Here is a 23,108-nt window from a genome sequence, read left to right as displayed (position 1 = left end):
AGTTGAAAAAAGTCAAAAATCTTGCTGTCTACGAATGGACTCGTCGAGTCCATAGGGGGGACTCGTCGAGTTCACGTGTAACTTCAACCAACTCGGCGAGTAAGTTCATGCACTCGGCGAGTAGGGTCGACAGATTGCAGAATTTCGACTTTAGTTGCTGGAAATGGACTAGAAACATTACCCTAAACTGTTTTGGTACTTGAAAACTTGTTTTGATGGTGTAATGTTCTTTCTAATTCATTTACAACAACTAGTTATCAAAATTACAAAGTTTTACGTGTAATTTTGATTTATGAATGTGTTCATATTCATGTTCTTGTGCTTATGATGTTTTAGATGATCATAGGAATTATTTGTAACCTATGTGGTAGATTAATTCTTGATCATAATGTGTTTTAATGGAGTCCATAACTTGTCCTCAAGTTATGGAAAACCAAGAGTCACACTTGAATTAAAACCATTAAAAGAACATAAGAGTTAGAAAAATGAAGAGTCTTCATTTTATTACTCTATTAAACTCATAAGTTACAAGAAATGAAAAGTTTTGAAAGTTACAAAACTTGCCCTCAAGTTTTGGAACAAGTAAAGTTAAGTTAAAATTTTAGTTCCAACCCTTAGAATTTTAAAAGTTAAAATTCAACCCTTATACTTATATTATTACAATTTAATAATTATATATATATATATATATATATATATATATATATATATATATGTATAAGAACAAAGTCGTCTTACCGCTAGTACGCCTCATTCACGAAGCCAGTCTATAAGGTGGGTATAAGGTTGTTGCCTATAAAATGGCAACTTAATGGGTGTCTACTCTCACCCACCGCTTGCTTGACTGGTGGAGGGTCGTTAGCCGAACGGGTAAGACAAGGACTTATAAATTCTCATTCAAAGTATGATGAATATAATAAAGTAACTAAATGTTTTATTAAATTCTCAATCTTAGTTACTTTAGGAAAATGTGAATAAGGTGCTAATCCATGAAATTACACTTTACACTTTGTCTAAGTCATTGGTGGAGCGTGTGTGGTTAACCGGCACACTAACTTGGACTTATCAAGGTAGGTAAAGGGTGACTTAAGGTTTATTATAGTATCGGTGGAGCGTGTGTGGTTTACCGGCACATCGATTGAGTGATAAACTTTCAGGGTACCAAGTGATTTTCATGGTTACTTCACACCTCGTTTTGTGATCCTCGGTATCCCAGTCACAAAACTTGGAGGGCACACTCGAGATTGAAACATGCCTTTGAAAAGTTCATTGAATCTCAAAGAATCTAGGAATTTCTAAGAACCAATCATAAAACCTAATATCTAATATTTCGGTTTTCGTGGTGGAAATTGGTGAATCGTCATTCACCTACCTTTCAAATATGTTATAGCTTGGATTACGGCATACCTCTTCTAATTTATAATATATTGTGATTGGATCCTAGCCTTAATATTACATTTGGGTGTTTTATTAAGGACTCTCTTAATATCTAAACTAATCTTGTCCTCTTCCTTCAGATGTCTTCAAACAATGTTGCTTCTGGCTCGAATCCTAATGGCTCATTTACTCTTATGAGCTTGTGTGGGAAAGTCACTTTTGATGGATCCAACTTCAATGAGTGGATCAGAAACATCAGGATGATTACCCGCTACGAGGACAAAGAATATGTCCTTGACAAGGAGCTTAAGGAGATTGATGAGACCACTGCAACTCCTCAGGAGATCGCTGACTTTTAGGCACATGAAAGGGATGCTACAGAAGTAGCATGCATCATGATGGCCACAATGACAGCAGAACTCCAAAAGTCCTATGAGGATTTCTACCCTTATGAAATGCACCAAGATTTGATGGAAAGATACCATCAAAGTGAACGACAAGAGAGGTACGAAATCATCTGCTCCATGATAACAACCATGATGAAGGATGGGGATTCTGTCACGAGCCACATGTAGAAAATGCAAAGGTATGTGGATCGATTGCTGAAACTTAATGTGAACTTCCCTGAGGAGCTTGCAATAGATATAATTTTGCGCTCCTTACCATCGTGCTATGATCAATTCCGCATGACATATCACATGAATAAGGAAGAAGTCACACTCAGCAAACTTCAGGGACTTCTCAAGACCGCAGAATCAGGTCTTAAGGGGAAGTCGGTTGTTAACACTCCTACTCCAAACTCCACTCCGGTTTTGGCAATCGGGAAAAGTCGAGGGAAGAAGAGAAAGAGTTCTTAGAAGGGTACCAAGGTTAGGACCCTTGATGGTTCTTCTTCAAGTGGAACCAAGAAAGGTTTTGTCACTCCTTCTTCTGACCCAAAAGAGGCTGAATGCTTCTATTGCCATGAAAAATCACATTGGAAGCGAAACTGCCCAAAATACCAGCAAGATGTGAAGGATGGGAAAGTTAAACCCAACCATGCAAGTATTTACACTATCATTTCTAATAACTCACGCCATTCGAAATCTTGGGTCCTTGATACCGGTTGTGGTATTCACATTTGTTGTGACTTGTAGGGACTAAGAAGAAATGAGAATGTGGAGCAAGGAAGAATAAACTTAATCATGGGGAATAGGAAAGTTACACATGTCACCAAGATTGGAGTTTATACTTTATCGCTAAGTAGTGGGTTAAATTTAGATTTGAAAAAATGTTGTTATTCGCCAGAAATGGCAAGAAATATTATTTCCTTTCATGCATTGTATAAACAAGGTTTCACCTTTTCATTTGATAATGAAGTTGGTTCGATTAATGCTTTCTTTAATAATGTTCTTTATTTTAAAGCATTACCTTGTGATGGTGTGTATGAAGCTGTATTTGTTGTAGATAACTCAGGAAATAATGTTTTGTGTATTGATTCTCCTAATAATAATAACTTGGATAAAGCATCATTATGGCATTGTCGTCTTGGACATATAAGAAAGAAACGCATAGGCCAACTCCAAAAGGATGGAGTCTTGGAGTCGTTTGACCTAAAGTCAGATGATAGTTGCGAATCATGCTTACTTGGAAAAATGACAAAGTCACCCTTCACAGGCTCGTGTGAAAGGGGTGAAGGTTTGTTGGACCTTATACACACGGATGTGTGTGGACCATTCAAACATGCCACAAGGGATGCTAATCGTTATTATTTGACTTTTACTGATGATTACAGTAGATATGGATATGTCTACTTAATCAAACATAAGTCAGAGACTTTCGAGAGGTTTAAGGAATTTAAACAGGAAGTCGAGAATCAATTGGGCAGGAACATTAAGATGCTTCGATCCGATCAAGGTGGTGAGTATCTTAGTTCAGAGTTCCTCGACTATCTAAGGGAATGTGGGATTGTCTCACAATTGACACCTCCCAGGACACCACAGTTGAATGGTGTGGCTGAGAGGCGCAATCGAACCTTTTTAGACATGGTTCATTCCATGATGAGTCGAGCTTCGCTACCAATCTCATTCTGGGGGTATGCCTTAGAGACTGCCGCCCATATTCTTAATTTAGTCCCTACAAAGAAAGTTGCCAAAACTCCTCACGAGATGTGGACTGGTAAAGTACCTAAACTAGACCACATCAAGATTTGGGGTTGCAAGGCTTTCATGAGACGCGAGACTCATGATAAGCTCGAACCTCGAAGCGAGAGGTGTATTTTCATCGGCTACCCATAGCAATCCTTTGGTTACCTCTTCTACAGACCGAGTGACAATGTGGTCTTTGTAGCAAGAAGAGGAATCTTTCGAGAAAGAGAGTTTATAAGCCAAGGAGAAAGTGGGAGGCAAATTGATCTTGAAGAAATTCAAGATTCAAGTGGTGAAGGAACTTCAAACTCTAGCCCTCAACTTGAGGAGGAAACTCCTGTTGAGCCAATTGACGAATCTGTACCTCTGAGACGTTCCACGAGAGTTAGGAGTGCACCTGAGCATTACTATGGATTCCATATTACTGCAGAAGGTGAGACACTTATTAGTGATGGGACACTAGTAAGTCAAGATGACCCTAACAGCTACGAGGAAGCCATGGCAGGCCCCGAGTCTGCTAAATGGAAAGAGGCTATGGATAGCGAGATACAATCCATGTATGACAATCAAGTTTGGAACTTGGTTGAAAATGTACCAGGTCGTAAGACAGTGGGGTGCAAATGGATCTTCAAGAAGAAGACCGACATGGATGGTAATGTACACACTTATAAGGCTAGACTGGTTGCAAACGGGTTCTCACAAATTCCTGGAGTGGATTATGATGAGACTTTTTCTCCGGTAGCCAAGATTAAGTCTATTAGGGTAATGTTAGCCATAGCCGCATTTCATGACTATGAAATTTGGCAAATGGATGTCAAAACCGCTTTCCTTAATGGAAAATTAGCTGAAGATGTTTACATGAGTCAGCCGGAAGGTTTTGTCAGCAGCAAGTACCCTAATAGAGTGTGTAAGCTTGAGAAATCCATCTATGGATTAAAGAAAGCACCTCGCAGATGGAATCTTTGCTTTGATGAAAAGGTCAAGGAATTTGGCTTTTCTAGGAGTGAAGATGAATCTTGTGTGTATGTCAAGGCTAGTGGGAGTATAGTTAGCTTTTTGGTATTGTATGTGGATGACATACTACTCATAGGAAACGACATTCCAACCCTGCAAGAAGTAAAGTCCTGGCTTGGGAAGTGTTTCGCTATGAAGGACCTTGGTGAAGCTGCCTATATTTTAGGGATAAGGATCTTGAGAGATCGGAGTAAAAAACTAATTGGACTTAGTCAGAGTACCTACTTGGATAAGGTGCTGAAAAGATTCAGCATGCAGGACTCCAAGAAAGGAGAGTTACCCATCCAGAGTAATGCCAAATTGAGTAAGACACAAAGCCCTAGCACTGAGGCTGAGATAGCAGAAATGAGTCGAATACCTTATGCTTCGGCTGTAGGATCGATCATGTATGCTATAACGTGTACTCGACCTGATGTAGCATTTTCCCTGAGCATGGTTAGCAGGTTTCAGGGGAACCCTGGCAAGGCACACTAGACTGCGGAAAAAAATATTCTCAAGTACCTCCGAAGGACTAAGGACTGGGTCCTTACCCTCGGTGGGAGTGATGACTTGAGAGTTTTAGGGTATAGTGATGCTAGCTTCCAGACTGATAGGGATAATTTCCGCTCTCAGTCAGGCTGGGTCTTTACCCTAAATGGAAGAGCAATTTCTTGGAAGAGTTCCAAGCAAGAGACAGTGGCAAATTCTACTTGTGAATCAGAGTATATTGCAGCGAGCCAGGCGGCAAAGGAGGCTATATGGCTAAAGAACTTCATCGGAGACCTTGGAGTTGTACCAGCTATTATAGAGCCAATGGAAATTTTCTGTGATAGTGAAAGTGTTGTTGCCTTAGCCAAGGAACCAAGGGATCACGGGAGATCCAGACACATCGACAGAAAATACCATTTTATTAGACATCGAATAGAAGAAGGACTCCTCGTGGCAAAGAGGGTATCATCGGATGAGAACCCAGCAGATCCCCTCACGAAGGGACTGACTCGGGTTAAGCATCTCCAGCATGCTCGGAGCATAGGGCTGAAGGATGATATTAGATTTAGTAGTTAGATAACCTCGAAATTTGTAAAGTGTAATTGACATTAGATGATGAATAAAAAGTGTTTTATTTATGAGTAAAGTGTTGCTATCTCTTGTCAATCGTTTACTACATTTCTTTTGCATGTTTTGACTTCCAGAATAATTTTGTTTGGTATAACATATTATTCAAACCTCCACAGTCGGTCATATGTCGGAAGTAGGTATGAATCAAGACTGTCATGATTGGTTGCAGAGGTCTAAGGTGTTAGACAAGCTGATGTGTGTAAAACCAACTAGTTTTAATCCTACTAACTTAAACACAAAGACAAACACACGAAAGGCAGTGTACCTATCGATTAGCAGTTTAGTTCAGGTAAGTAGGGTATCGAACACAGGGAACGGTAAACAATTAAAATAGATGCTAATATTATCTAAATAAAACAAGTAATAGAAAGGGGGTTTTCTCTAGTTTTGCAAGACTAGAAACTTAAACAATTAACGAAAACTTAAACTAATTAACTAAAGCAACAACTATTCACCAAATTTGATAAAGACGTTTCTATTTAGGTTCAACCAATTCACTCCTATGGTTATTTAAGTTAAGGTAGATTAATTGCTATTGGTTACCAATGATAGTAGTTAGGTTCATGTTCATTACTCCTAACCCTTAGACAATTAACTAATTTAAGCGTTGATCAAGTGTTTAAACTAATTAATTCCCCAGATTAATTATTTGGATTAAATAAGATTTGTAATGGTCAATTAAGTTATTAATTCAATTAACCTCTTGTTGATGGTTTCTCAAACAAGCTCACACATTAATCTTCCTATTTTCTTATTAATCTTAGTTTCATACTCATTACTTCCAAGCATATGTTTTAGCATTCACATAGACATATGAGGTTAACAATTAAGTGATGTTCATGCAACCTAATTGCCTTCCAATTAACAGAAAATAGTAGTGATTAATACATAAGGTTCTTTAACAAACTTAATTTAATAAATCACCAATATACAATTAAACAAAATTCAATAATTAAACCATAGGAGTTCTTTGGTATTCCCCAAACAGAAACAAAAACGAGTTTAGCTCATAGTTGCAGTAGAAACAAGCATAAAAACAAAGTTTATGAAAGCAAACTTGTTTAATTCCTAAGTCTAAGTGGTAGAATTAACCTAATTGTTTGAATTCTTCCAACTCTTGAAGCTTAGGGTTCCTCAGCGCCTTCTGAACCTTTTAGTCGCAGCTAATCCTTCAAAATTCGCCAGGAGTTATGTCCCATGAGATAAGGATTCGTCTTTTAAAGATATCCCAAAATAGAGGATACTCGGCGAGTAGCAGAATCAACTCGCCGAGTAGGTCAATACTTATCCGTCTTTAGATTAGCAGTCGTATTTATCTTCTGGCATATCATCGTGTACTCGCCGAGTAGGGTCGATCTACTCGCCGAGTAGGTCCTTCTTTTCACTCTTTAATCTTCACTTGCTTTCCCTTTTCTCCTCTTTGCCTCCAAGCATACCTTTTGGACTGAAAACACAATTCAAAGCATTTTAAGTACCTTTTGTCCACATTATTTTCATAATTAACCAAAAATAACTAAGAATATATGTTAAATAATTAACTAATTATGCACATATCAAAATACCCCACACTTGACTTTTGCTTGCCCCCAAGCAAAACTACATTTTAAACACATTAAAATCACATTAATAACTCCAATCCTTCCCAGCCATTATGCCAAGACTGCAACGCATGCATTTGTGTCTAAAATTCCTAAAAACCCCCCATACTTCAAATACTCACAATCCTCATAAACATTCGCCCACTCACCCCGAACTATGCTCATTTTATGCAACCCTTCGAATCCATCCTCAGAAAACCTCTTTACCCTCAAGGTATTTTTAATTGAGCAACCCAAGCATACATAATCTAGAAAATTACAATTTATGATACCACTATGGAGCTCTTTGGAATTCTTCACTTCTTGATAATTTGATCTTGGATATCTTTGAATTCACCACCTTTGTTGTTTGATTTTTTGGTATCTTCAACTCTTTGGATTTCTTGGAATTTTGATCTTCAGATCTTTACTTCATTTGCTCCAAAATTCTTACAATTTTTCTTGTAATTTTCTCTTTTTTTTTTACATGTATACCTCACTTCTTTTTTTCTTTCACTCAAATCCCTACATGCTTAAGCAGGGGCGCTCAATCTCAACCTTTATTGGCTAATGATAAAAATTTTCCTGGATACATTTCAGGTTTAGGCTGCTAAACATATTGCATCCCTCAGGCTGAGTAAGGTCGTGTTTTTGTCTCATGATTTCACTGAAATAAGGAAGCCACAAATGCACTAGAACGTGTATAGGCTCAACTAAACATTTGGGTTCTCATGCAATTATTAACACAATTCTAATATGGAATCCTAATTTTTTTTTACCAAAATTTTCTAATTTAAGACCCAATCATTTTTAATATTCAACAAATTTAAAAATTAGCCTAAATTAAGATTCTAAGTGTTCTAAGATGTGACTAACCCCCTACCCCACACTTATTTTATGCAATGCCCTCATTGCATATTATAACAACTAAAAAGAATGCAAATAGAGAGAAAGTTGGAACAAACTCCCCTGGGGTAGCAGTCGCTAGGTTGACACTCTCTTCTTCAACTCCTTCTTCTAGTGACTTTAACCATGGGAACAGCTCATCCATGGCATGGGTGTCATACGTCTCGTGTGGTTGATAGCTCGAATACTCCAAGGAAAAAGGGTTGTTGCACAAGCCTCAGTAGTAATGCATAAAGAATGTATGAATAGCGCATGTAAAAGTAGCCAGAACAAATCAATAACTCCTCCTGCAGCAGGCTACTCGGCGAGTAGGGTATTAAACTCGGCGAGTAGACCGTTGGGTGACAAAACTTTTATTCTGCCCAAGTCCGTTTATGATGTATGGGGGGTTATATAAACTAATAATTTCCCTCATTTTTCTTTAGGTAATAAACACTATATAACCCTTCTATCAATTGGACTCATAGCTTGACTCAAAACTTCGTTTCCTCTCTCGCCTAGACTCGATTTCTCACTTCATCAACCTTGACTCTAGACCCTCACATGCATCCTTACACTCAAACTGAAAAGATCAAAAACAAATACCAAGTAATAAAAATAAATCAAAATAAAAATCCTAAATTATCCCTAAATACTAGAAGTTTAGAAAGAAAAAGAAAAGCAAACTCTAATGACGGGTTGCCTCCCGCAAGCGCTTCTTTTTGTGCGAGTCTTTAGCTGGACTCCCAACCTAATAAACTTTCAATAAACTCAATGCCAATCCATCCGTTGCATTGAATATCTTCTTTGGTGGACCAATTTGTGAAATTTGGCTCTTTACTACTAAAATTGGCCAAACGAGCTTGAATACATAAAACCCAAGAATATTGACAAGGGTTGGAACCAGTTGGATACTAATCATAAATGGATCATGATTTAGAACTTTCTCCGAAGTTGGAATCGTCACCCCATGCTTCGAAACACAAACCGGAAGAACAGGGGACCATGTCGTGGTAATGGTCAAACCATAACTTGGTTCCTGCAACTCAGGTTTTTCTTGTTCTTCATCTGACCCCTCTGCTAGCAATCTTTCTAGTTCCTCCAAATCTCTTTCTGGATTAAATTCTTCATCTTTTAACTCTAGCTCTTGTGACTCAGATTGTTCTTGTGTGTTGGGCAAGATGTTATCTAACCATATATCAAATTTCTTCAAATCTTCATCCCATCCACACTCCTCATCTTCTTGCTCAATTTCCTGCACTACTTCCTCAAGAAAAGCATCAAAAGCATCGAGATTTGGAAAACACATATTAAATAAAAATAAAATTAAAATAAAAAAATAATTAATAAAATAAAAATGATAACAGTTAGCAAATAAAATTAACTATTTGAACCGTTCCCCAGCAACGGCGCCAAAAAACTTGATGTGTGTAAAACCAACTAGTTTTAATCCTACTAACTTAAACACAAAGACAAACACACGAAAGGCAGTGTACCTATCGATTAGCAGTTTAGTTCAGGTAAGTAGGGAATCGAACACAGGGAACAGTAAACAATTAAAATAGATGCTAATATTATCTAAATAAAACAAGTAATAGAAAGGGGGTTTTCTCTAGTTTTGCAAGACTAGAAACTTAAACAATTAACTAAAACTTAAACTAATTAACTAAAGCAACAACTATTCACCAAATTTGATAAAGTTGTTTCTATTTAGGTTCAACCAATTCACTCCTATGGTTATTTAAGTTAAGGTAGATTAATTGCTATTGGTTACCAATGATAGTAGTTAGGTTCATGTTCATTACTCCTAACCCTTAGACAATTAACTAATTTAAGTGTTGATCAAGTATTTAAACTAATTAATTCCCCAGATTAATTATTTGGATTAAATAAGATTTGTAATGTTCAATTAAGTTATTAATTCAATTAACCTCTTGTTGATGGTTTCTCAAACAAGCTCACACATTAATCTTCCTATTTTCTTATTAATCTTAGTTTCATACTCATTACTTCCAAGCATATGTTTTAGCATTCACATAGACATATGAGGTTAACAATTAAGTGATGTTCATGCAACCTAATTGCCTTCCAATTAACAGAAAATAGTAGTGATTAATACATAAGGTTCTTTAACAAACTTAATTTAATAAATCACCAATAGACAATTAAACAAAATTCAATAATTAAACCATAGGAGTTCTTTGGTATTCCCCAAACAGAAACAAAAACGAGTTTAGCTCATAGTTGCAGTAGAAACAAGCATAAAAACAAAGTTTATGAAAGCAAACATGTTTAATTCCTAAGTCTAAGTGGTAGAATTAACCTAATTGTTTGAATTCTTCCAACTCTTGAAGCTTAGGGTTCCTCAGCGCCTTCTGAACCTTTTAGTCGCAGCTAATCCTTCAAAATTCGCCAGGAGTTATGTCCCATGAGATAAGGATTCGTCTTTTAAAGATATCCCAAAACAGAGGGTACTCAGCGAGTAGCAGAATCAACTCGCCGAGTAGGTCAATACTTATCCGTCTTTAGATTAGCAGTCGTATTTATCTTCTGGCATATCATCATGTACTCGCCGAGTAGGGTCGATCTACTCGCCGAGTAGGTCCTTCTTTTCACTCTTTAATTTTCACTTGCTTACCCTTTTCTCCTCTTTGCCTCCAAGCATATCTTTTGGACTGAAAACACAATTCAAAGCATTTTAAGTACCTTTTGTCCACATTATTTTCATAATTAACCAAAAATAACTAAGAATATATGTTAAATAATTAACTAATTATGCACATATCACAAGCCTACAACAATCATGAGTGTTCATAAGTTCTGAGCATTGGACTCAACCCACGCTCACTGGAATCACTTCATGGAATTCTATCTCGAGTGATCGTGAGACGGTAATATCATATAAGTCTTCAAACCTAGAGATATGATTTGTTACTTACAAGTTGGTTATGCATTGATTGTACGAAAACGCATTGGTAACTCGATGTTATAAATCGTGCTCTTGTGTGTAATTCAATGAGTGGTAGAACAAACATATGAGTTGAAGTTTATCTGTTCCTTCTTGGATTAGAAGTTGATATCTGGGCCCTTCGATGATTTTGTTTTGACCTATGTACCGGGCCCGGTCAGAACTAAGTTGATGTGTTCAATTAAGTTCTTTGTCAAACAAATCGGAAATTGGGAAACAAACTGTTGGACAATAAGTAAGACATTGTTCCATGTATTTGTCCAACTGATATCTAGAACAGAGGATTATATGATCACTTATCTTAAATGGCGTACCATCATCTTCTCAGTTCCGAGAAACCTTGAAAAGAGCTACAATTGCTGATCGGTTCCTGAAGTCATACTTGCAGTAATAGTTATTAGACTTATCCAAGTGGGAGACTGTTGGATAAGGTGTCTAAGTCCATAACTATTTCTGGTATGTACTTGACCCGACCCGGCATGGTCCATTTGGGTTGCATGGCACCATGCAATTGGATAGACTAAATGAGAGAAATAACACTTGGAGATTATTAATATATTATAAGTTCTAATATATTAATAATATTATTTGATTAGTTTGATCAATAATTAATTTAGAATTAATTAAGTGATCAAAAGAGAACTAATTAAATATATGGGTTGATTATGTAAATCATCCATATCTTGTATAGTGGGCTAAGAGGCTCCATGGATTATCAAATTGGGTTCTACCCATAGGATGCTCCATGGGAGTTACAAACCCATGGGTCATGGAAATGAAGAGTCATGACACATTAGGGTTTACATGGTGTAACCTAGATGTGTCAACACTATATAAAGATCTCATTCTCCACCAAAATCGGTTACACTAAGGAAACAAGAGGGCTTGGCCGATTTCAAGAAGTGTGCATTCTCTCATAAGTTTTTCCAAGAGCATTTGGTGTTGTGTGAAGCATTTGAGGCATCACACTTGGGGTGCTAGGCTCATAAGGTTTCAAGGAACATAAGCAACAACAAGGTAAGTTATTATATCTATCATTCAAGTTAAAATTGTTCCCCATGTATGTTAGTTAGGAATATAGCCTTGGAATTCAACTTTGCATGATAATTAGACAAACATAGATCCAAGGTTATTAGGGTTGCATGTACACTTAGGAAGTGTTAGAATGCTCAAAACCCATCAGTTTTATCTTGACATAAAACCAAAAATAGCAACATACTTAATAAGTGTGTGTGTATATATATATATATATATATATATATATATATATATATATATATATATAGAACTCCTGAATATACCTTCAGGGCTATATTAGTAACATAACAGGCTTTATCTTGACATGAAACCAACAATAACAACATACATAATAAGTGTATATAGAACTCTAGAATATACCTTCAGGGCTATATTAGTAACATAACATGCTTTATCTTGACATAAAACCAACAATAACAACATATTTAATAAGTGTATATAGAACTCCTGAATATACCTTTAGGGCTATATTTAGTATAATAACATGCTAACAAGTTTAAAATAGTTATATGTTTTCAAAATATCATATTCAAAACAACCATATCCCGGTTAATATAACTATCTATGTTGATACAAATATACTATCATATAGACATAATATTAACTTAAATACAATATTTAGCATGCATTTTCCCCCGAAAGCATTAAAAAGTGGGGCCGTGAAACTCACCCTAGTAGCATGATTTTATGTAATCTAACTAGAAACGGTCATCGGTTCGTGATCGTCGGGCTCGGGATGCGAAACGGCCCCAACAAACGAGAGAGAGAGAGAGAGAGAGAGAGAGAGAGGAGATTTAGGTGTAAGGAAGGTTAGAGTCGAATTGGCTATTTATAGGCTGATTTTTAGCCTCTCACGTCGTGAGCCATACATGCTCATGTCGTGAGCTCGATCCTGCTCACCTCGTAGACCTGCCATTTGGGTCCCTAGCTTCGGAAGGTGTCCATTTGACTCCTCACATCATGAGAAATCCTTGATCACATCATGAGCTTTTGACTTATCACTCTGTAGACTTTCCATTTAATACTCTAATTTTTCAAACCATTTTTTTTAATTCCACAAAACACGGTTTAATATATCATGCCCTCCAATTATATTTGTCATGGTCCAGATCTAAAGCCTCAACTCCATGGCAAGCTCAAACAACTTAAGGACCCAAAGAAAAGATGGAAAGGGCCATAAACTCCCTAGAGAAGAGATCTAACCAAACAATGATCAAGGTGATAGCTTTTCACCTCCAAATGGCAGCTAACACTAAAAGAATGCTAGATCCAAGGGCTCTTTCTCGTTCCAAGCCTTTTGCTCCTCAAACTCCTTCAAAGAATGCACCAAATCACACACGTTTAGCTTCTTTCTCTCTCACATGTGATACCAGCTCGTTTAGGGTTACTCTTAGGGTACTAAAGTTGTGAGGAAGGCGGGGTAAAGGAGCTAAAGTCCTTTAAATAGGGTGCAAGCCCAAATGGTTAGGATTTCATCAAACAGACTCAACTCATCGAGTCCATCCCTCAGACTCGACGAGTAGACTTCATATCTCGCGCATCCTGATTAACTCCTACACGACGACTTGGGACCCATCAACTCGTCGAGGAGGTCCTATAATGTGCATGAAATTCTCAAGTTCCACATCCAGGAAATCGGGGTGTTACAATTCTCCCCCACTTAATTAGATTTCACCCTCGAAATTGCTCTTTATCGACACATAGATTGAAACAAACACTCTAAGAAGCACCACCGTAAAATCTCATAACATAAAACGGTCTCCTTCCCAATACATTCGAAATGAAAACAGGAACCCCCAACCCGAAAAGGACGGACCCCTTTGCCGTTGTAGTACTAGCTCTGACTCTCCAGAACTCGGAAACTATAGTGGTCTGTCTTCCCGAAAGACCGCACATGCGAAATATTACCATGTTGATCGCTCATCAAATAATAGGCCCGATAAAACACCTCCAACTCTGATTATCTTGTCGTGACTGCTAGGAACAAGTCGTTGACCATAATTGGGTCCTGATCACTCATGTCAGGCGTACTAGTCGATCTAGATCTTAGCTCAAAGGAACGGTGGGGTTACATCTCACCAAGGGTCAACCACCGACACTACAATCAAAACCAATCTAAAGAATGAATCTCAATACTCAGCCCTCAGACAGTAGAAGAATGACCATGCTCGGTCAGAAATATCGTCTGATATCCATAACCATAAGCCCCAGTTTCCCTTCAATGTTCCTTCCATCACTGAGTATCAGGTCAACTCCCCGACCTACAAGTCGCACCTTCAAGGCTACCCTAGCACATCCGGCCATACAACTTCATAGTCGTTCTATCCAGCTGAGTTGTCTCAACCAATCACATTGGACCCACAACCACCAGGTTCACTTTACCCCAAGAAATTACGACAACCGGGTTGAAATTGCACCTCACTTCCGACCTCGTTTGTCTACTACCTACTAACTCATGCGTGTCGTGGTTCTCCTCAACCCGACGAACCGATTCACGCAGGTCTAAAACATCAGATGGGAAACATCCATCTGAAAACTCTGGAATCCCAACCGGCCCGTCCTCCACACAGATAGAGCCTAAACTCAACACAAGAGTCTGGTTCGACACAAAATTGGAACCACTCGTATCCAATCTGATACTCAAATCATGACTCGTGATTCACGAATCCACGCGTACATTACTCCTCTCATCCTTTCGGTGTGCGACAATCCCTCACTCAATCGAGATATTATCTGTCAAGCTTGAAATACAATTTATTATTATTATTAGTATTATAAGCGATAATCGATATATGGTTTTTCAAATTCGTTTTTATCAATATTATATATATATATATATATATATATATATATATATATATATATATATATATATATATATATATATATATATATATATATATATATATATATATATATATATATATATATATATATATATATATATATATATATATATATATACATTTTAAATATGTATTTATAGGTAAAAACATAAAAATATAATAAAACATCTAAAAACATATAAATACTTTTTCTATATGTATTTATTACATTTATATGTTTTTTACGTGTTTAAAACATATTTATATATTTATTTATTTAATAATTATCATAAAAACTAATTCAAAAAATCATTCTTTGACTTTGGCTTATAATAATAATAATAATAATAATAATAATAATAATAATAATAAAATGTATTTAAAGCATCAAATATTAAAGTTATGTACAAAAATGAAAGAGAACTATCACATGTATCATTGATTGGTAAGTGGTTGTGTGGCTTGGGTTCGAATCTCCCTTTCATCGATTTTTTTTAAATGAAAAACTTCTAGATATATACGAGTGAAGGAGTTAAAGCAAATAAATCGTCCAACTCAACTGGTTGGTAGTTTTGTTTTTGTTGAAGGGAAGCGCAGGTCCGAAACCCCCTCCCAATAATTTCTTTAAAAAAAATCAGATTTTTTTTATAAGAAGCAGACGTGACATGCCATGTTAGGCCAGATCAACAATACTTCCATCTTAGAGTGTCACATAGACATGTGATCAGATGAAAGGTTATAAATGACCAAATTGTAAACGTTAAACGTTAGTCGGTTTTTTATTAAAAGAACGAAAAGATTTAATCGTTACTTTTCCTAAAAATTTAAGATTTTTATGAAAAAATTTCTATATAAATTGATTTAAATGTGGGGTCACAGCAAAATATATGGTTGTTTAAATTAAATATAAATATTTGTAATTTTTCATGTATATGGAAGATAGGAAATTGCTTTATCAAGTTTAAGATCTACTACAAATCTCGTTATCTATTTTATTAGTCATGCTCACAAATCAAATTCAAGTTCAGCTAAATATGACAATAGTGTTAAATTTTGTTTTGATCAGTGAACTAATTATGATTGGTCATATATAATTTAGTGATGGTTGATACATAAAAAAAATAAAGATATAATTATAACGAGTTTATTTATATTTCAATTTATTTTAACAACCCACTAACTTAAAAAAAAAAAAAAAAAAAAAAAAAAAAAAAAAAAAAAAAAACAGTTTCTTCCTACAGACTACGAACGTTTGGTCTACATCTCTTCTACTGTTGTCTGTATATATGATCTTCAAACATAAACATTTTACTTTTTAAAAAATAAACTCCACTTTATTCTTTTCGTGTATAACCCTACATAATGTCGAATGTTCTCGGTTTTTCCGGTACATCAACCAAATTACAAGAATGCAAGCAAAGGTTCCTAGATTCATGGAGATATATAGCAACATACATTCCATGCTTGTTTGAGTAATAACAATATTTCCCAATATCATGCTAAGAATGACTCGGATTTCTTGCAACTTTGCTTGTTTTATATCACACCTTCCTCCAGATACAAAACTTTTTTTATTCAAACAAAATAAAACTAACCAAAACCTAAGAAAGAGGACTAGGAACATAATCCTTCAAGAATCAAAAGATCCAAAAGAAATAAAAATCCATCAAATTTGTTCACATTCAGTGTTTCAATTTGTCCAATTTTAAACAAGACATCAATGGGAGAAGAAATATGCACAATCCAAATACTAGACCACCAACTGATATTTGACACAAAAATCAGGCTCCCCAATCGAGCCTCTGCACATAAAAATGACTTGAGTTAAAATTAGAATTCAATCCTTGCCAAGACTGTATTTTTGCTACACATGACATGACAAAACAGAGCAAAACAAGTTGTACTACATATGTCTTGCATTGAACCAAGACCGGATGACGTGAATGGGACAAAAAAAATGCAATTATCTGCCCCCCACCCAAAAAGGTGCAACAATAATACCCCTAGAAAGCTTGTATTGTACTGTGTACTACTGTACTGTCCTGTTTTGTCATGTCCTGTTTGTTCTATTGAACACAGTCTAACGGTCTTGGGGGACATCCCCACGGAACCGTTTTTGCAAATGTTCCAAGCTTGCCACACGTTGCATCGACGCGGTTCGACCTATTTTTGGCGGCCCGACTTCCGGCATCATGGGGTTGTGCGGTTGAACGTTTTCAACGGGAGGGAGGTTTACAGGCATTCTTTGAGCAGGTATGTGGTGGTTGGTGGCGGGAGTAGGATGGTGGGGGTTGGTGGCGGGAGGTGGTTGGCCGGAATAAAAGTGTTGTTGTTTCATGTCATCTTGTAAAGGAACGGAAGTATCCGAGGGTGCATCGGATGGGCTACAAGAATAGGATGGCATGGGACCCATTGTTGATATATCCGACATGGTTTGAACCATTGGGTTAAAACCCGTGATTCTTTTCACACTTTCTTCAGCCATTTTCACCTGTATACACATTCCATAAAATAATCATATTATTATTTATTACTTTAATTACAAATTTATAAATTTATAATTACATTACTTTTGAAAGTACTAACCTTTGCTCTCATTGTTTCAACATCAGCTTTCAGCACTCTATTATCAACAGCTGCTTCATTGTATTTCTGGCTTATGTCTGTGAGACGCTTCAGTAATGAAGAATTTTCTACCCGTAATTGAGAAACCTATCAACAAGTATAAAAATACTTTATTTATTTAAATTGTTTATCCAGATTTAGGCCATGTCTGTTACATAGGACATGACAAAACAGACTGTCCTGTGTTTGATGTGACTGTGACAATGGCGGTAAGACCGATGTCAGAGGATCTAAGAAAAAGACATAAATGCCCTCCTCATCTGTATTTAACAAAAGGAAAAGACCTGTGTCTCAAGCTCAGTTAAATGGGCCTGCTTTCTCCTCCTTGATCGTCTAGCAGATTCTCTGTTTGATAGCATTCTAAAAAGAAAAGAAAAAATAACATACTTTCATCTATCTGTGTACTATATATATATATTACATGGTTAATTGTTATAGTATTAAAGCGATATCTTATTAAATCGAAAGAAGAAACCCTACTTGCTTACCTTCTGACACGTTTTGCATCTGTGGGGTCCATATTTTGAGTTGTTTCTGTATCTCCATCAAGTTCATCATCATCTGATAATTCTCTTGAGGATCCACTTGTTGCTGATTTCACTGGAATTGCAGCCGCCTTCTTTTGTATAATGGGCAAAGAAGGGATCCCGATAGGGCCACCACTTTCCTTACTTGCTCCCTTGGGATCAAACCCTAAGAAAGAAATAACAATCTACTGTTATTTATTTGTTTAACGTAGCATCCAACTTTTACTTCTCCCTATTACAGCATTTATCCCTGCACTCATTTACTTTTTTTTTCTGTTTATCCAGAAAGTAGTTTACACTGAAGAATTTGAAATTTGATTGAATTTCTAGTATTGCAAGAAGTTAAAAGTATAAACCTTTTGAAGGCACTTGGTATCCCAACTGTGAGGTGTTGGAGGCTTGTGATCCATTGTCAGTTAAACCAGCAAAATCTTGAGCTTTTGCAGAAGATGCCTGAGAGAAAGAGTGAACTATACAGATTACATAGTGCTTTGCAAAAGTTGAATCTTAAACTGAAAGCAAAAATGGGTAGAATTTTCAAATTACAGGTGTAAAATAAGAAAATATGAAAGTGGGATGTTAATATGCTATAATAAACAAATCAATGAAGTATATTGTTATTTCTTGCATTTATAATACTATGAGTCTACGAAGTTATCCTAAATTAAATACAATTTATGTGCAGTTTATTTTGGGTTAATGAACTTAATGGGGACAGCTCAATTTGGTAAGCTACATGCCTATATATATATATATATATATATATATATATATATATACATATATATATATATATATATATATATATATATATATATATAGGTGTTTCTTTTTGACTTGGAGCAGAAAGAATAAGTATAATAGGAGGGAAAAGTCAAGGGATAATTAAGCCCTGACTTTTTACAAATTTGTCATTTATTTTTTCCTTCCATTTCGCAAGTTTTCCATGATTTTGTCTAAGATTTTTAGAAATCATTTATCCGGATAGCAGTTAATGGGAAGAAAAAATAATAATAATAATAAACAGCCTATAGAAGCATAAGCACATTATTTTAATAATGGGTCTTTGTTAATGGTACTTATATTCAATATATTGACTAGATATGAAATTTTAAAAAGTATTGAAAGGTCAACCTTGTATTATTATAATTGTAATAATAATGATAATGGTAACAATAATAATGAAAAGAATAATAATAACAACAACAATAATAATAATAATAATGACAGTAAAACTTGGAGAAAAAGAGAGATGCAAAAAACCTAAATACTCTTTATGAAGAAATAATTCAATTATTTAATCCTACATAAACAACTATATATCTATTATTAGAACATCGATTCCTCCAAATAACATCAAGACAAGATGACACTTTGTCCTTTTGTTCCTTTATTCTATATTCTACACCAAATTGTTTATTGAGACAATTGTACATCCCTCTAAAAAGCCAACATCTGCACATCCCTTTCTACTAATGGATGGAACAAGAATATAATCAAACAGAATTGCCTAACACTCTTTGTAAGAACCAAAGTTTCACAACAACATCTATTTTGTCACCATTAAATTCTTTGGATATAGAATCTTAACATTGTGTTCTCAAACGTCTTTTTGGAGAGAAAGAGGGGAAAGGGAAAAAAAAAAACAAACAAACAAATATATGTGTTAATCCTAACTATAGCAATCCTTGTGATAGTAAACCACTTAGCAAGACAATTAATCCTATTAAAATACTCAGAAGAAAAACTACAAGAAGTACATACACAATTCAAAGTAATTAAAATGGAAAAGGATATAGGGGATAGAATTTGAGCAGTTAGAATATGATTTACTTTTTGGAGAATATGAGAATGAACAAGATACTTCTAGTTTCATGATTCATGGGAGGAGGTTTACTTAAACACAATCACAGCTAGATAATCAACGTCAAAATTTGTGGTGTCATTGCTTATTATACTTGTGTTTAGTCTTCCCAATTAGAAATTGTATGAGATTGGTTTGATTGGTTCATCTATGGTGTTATGCAAGAATCCCTTTTTTGCCTCTGCAACATTGGTTCTACTATCATTAATGAACAATAGTTGAATGATTATTTCAGGATGAGGGACACAATTTACATCAAAATACTAAAAGGAATTGCTTCTAGTAAAATTATTTCACCGTTCATTATTAACAAAGTTGCATCATATGAGTTTATATCTATTTTTTTTTGCATTTTAATTTGATTTTCATGGATGTTACAAGAGTAAATTATATTCCCCTTGTAATCGATTTAATGCGGCATTAATCTACTCTTAACCTCTGTTAGTGTAAATCTACTGGGGATCGATCACCTTGCTAGTTATTTGACATTATCTCTTATTACAACTAGAAAGTAAAAGAAACTAGCAATGTTATCAAATCTAAGCACGGATTTGAGTTTTACTCAGCAAACGGGCAACATAAGATAAAATATAGATTTAAAAGAGATGCAAGACAAACAAATTTGCATACCCTAGTCAAAGCAACAGCTGCACAAGCGAGATTAAGACGACTTTTGAGGTAAGCCTGGTACTCCTCCGAATCAATAGGAACATTAGGAGGTCCGCCGGCTAAGGAAGCACCAAACGAAGTCGTCGCAGCTGCACCACCACCACCAGTGGCACTGCCAGTTGTTCTGCCGCTCTCGTTGTTCTTCAAAGTAGTAGTGGTTGTGGCAACAGCCTGATTTTTGTCTCGAACCTCGTCTTGATCCTTGATCTCGACAACTTCGTTTGGTCTAGAAGATGAAGATTCCGGTGGTGCCGATGCCTCTTGGAGAAAGCGTTGAAATTGCCACTCAGACATACTCCGATTCATCATCGCCTGCGTTGACTTGCTCTTAGATGCGGATGAGGAAGATGATGATTCATCCTCATCGGCGGCCCCGGCGGCCGGCGATGGCGACCAAAAGTGGCCCGCAATATCGTCCACTGAAAACATCCTATCCATTTCTCTCTCCTCTCAATTTCGACTTTAAGCATACGTATCTGAGTAGTTGCGCTCGTGGACCTTTTATCATTAAGAATTTTTTCAAACATGTCCCTCAACTTTACATGTTTTCCTATAATTATGTATATTCTCTTTGAATATATCATAAATAGTCCCCAATATAATTTTGACTCAAGTCGATCACTTTCAAATGTGTCACACAACAATCAAATGTATCACGCAACAATCAACAATATAAAAGTCGATCATTTTCAAATGTATCACACAACAATTCACGCTAATCCCAACCGGTTGTTAGGCAAATATGAAGTAGATTTTATATATTCATTGACCATTAAATCAATATTTTTTTAACAAAAAAAGGGATGTTGAGTTGACAATTTAGGTTATATTGAAATGAATACAGTTGTCACGATCATTTCAAGTGTCCAAATTGCAAGCAAAGATAATGGTATCCGCTTCTTCTGTTGGGAGCTCAAATGTGTATACTTAAACCAAACAACTTAGAAAATGGTATGAGTAAGTTGAGATTGTAATCAATGTGGAATGTGGACTTCTTAGACTTCCATCAACCAAGGGGAGGCAAGGAGAGACAGGTTCATTGAATGCCCTAATATCAAGAAAAAGTTAGTAAAAATTTCATTGGTTATATTTTAGAATGAATGTTATAATGACCAATAAAAAATAAAATGAAATACTTGATAAACAAATAGATTAACCTATTGCTAAAATTTTTAAATTAAATTGCTTTTAACCCTAAAAAGTATGAAAAGTTTGAAATAAAAAACAAAATAAAAATTGATGTAATTTCAAATTTATTTGTAGTATATATTTAAAATAAAAAACTTATCAGTGACATATATGTATACCAATTAGGTGTTACCATTAATTATCTATTTTATAATTGCATACATAGTTAATTATAGGGTTTTTTTTTAACAGCAAATATATATATATATATATATATATATATATATATATATATATATATATATATATATTCTGCCTGGAATTCAGGATCTCCTAAGATAAGTATCTTTTCATTTTAAGCAGTGTTGTAAAACTTACCGAGTTGTCCGATTACTCCTCTGAATACTTGCTATTCAGATCCTTACCGAGGCGAGTTATAAAATCTCGAGTACTCCCCGATCGACCCTTACTGAACTGACCAATGTTGTAAAACTCGTTCAACTCGGTGATTAATATATATAATATATTTAATGATTTATTAATTAACACACACATGTGATTATTACTATATATATATATATATATATATATATATATATATATATATATATATTCCTCCAATCTAGATATCTTATAGACATGAGACATGAGACATGAATTATAATCATTCTCTCTATCTATGTGTTATTTTCCGATTTCCAATTTATGATGACTGTCAACAAACTACAATTGAACACATCAACTTAGTCCAGACTTGACCAAACGCTTAGGTGTCATCACTAAATCATCGAGGGGGTCCACATATATCGCTTTTATCCCACTTTGGGTAAAAGGAAAGGATAAACGTCGACTAAAATGCTCATTTGTACTTACTCATCAAACCACACACAACAGTATGCTTTATAAGACCAAGTTACTGGTATGTTTACATATATCAATGTACAACCAAATTGCAAACTACAACTCTCATGTCTCTGTTTCAAGAATATAAGATATTATCATCTCACAATCACTCGTGATAAAATTCATGACAATCATTCACGTGAGCGTGGGTTTAATCCAATACTCAAATCTTATATCAGTGCATTTACAAAAAAATAAAAAATAATAATAATAATAATAATAATAATAATAATAAGAAAAAGAATTTAAATTGGACCGCATTTATATCTTTTTTGGTTATAGATACTCAATTCCATTTTGATTTATATTGGATTGGGTGTCTAAGTTAATAGTTAAATTGATATATACTTAAATTAAAAACATAGTCATTTTAGGTTGCTATCAAACCTAGTAATTGACATAATAACTTTTTGGAGAAAGAGGTTAATTTATTGGTTTATTATAAGATTAATAAGTAGCAATAAATAATTTATTAATATATTAT

The 23,108-nt window shown here is 35.2% G+C and overlaps 1 protein-coding gene across 1 annotated transcript; it reads right to left on the bottom strand.

Moving 5' to 3' along the window:
- Nucleotides 1–16,537: 16,537 nt before the first annotated feature.
- Nucleotides 16,538–21,075, bottom strand: LOC145009220 (light-inducible protein CPRF2-like). Its single transcript, XM_078967913.1, has 6 exons — nt 20,555–21,075; nt 18,417–18,513; nt 18,022–18,226; nt 17,818–17,893; nt 17,495–17,620; nt 16,538–17,399 (listed from the first exon to the last, which is right to left on the bottom strand). Exons 1-6 carry the CDS (start codon nt 21,029–21,031, stop codon nt 16,989–16,991), a joined length of 1,392 nt encoding a protein of 463 aa, XP_078824039.1. The 5' UTR covers nt 21,032–21,075; the 3' UTR covers nt 16,538–16,988.
- Nucleotides 21,076–23,108: the final 2,033 nt, after the last annotated feature.

This window comes from Lactuca saligna, chromosome 8 (genome assembly GCF_052625555.1).
Source record: "Lactuca saligna cultivar CGN05327 chromosome 8, ASM5262555v1, whole genome shotgun sequence".
Lineage (NCBI taxonomy): Eukaryota > Viridiplantae > Streptophyta > Magnoliopsida > Asterales > Asteraceae > Lactuca > Lactuca saligna.
This window is presented reverse-complemented; position numbering and strand designations above follow the sequence as displayed.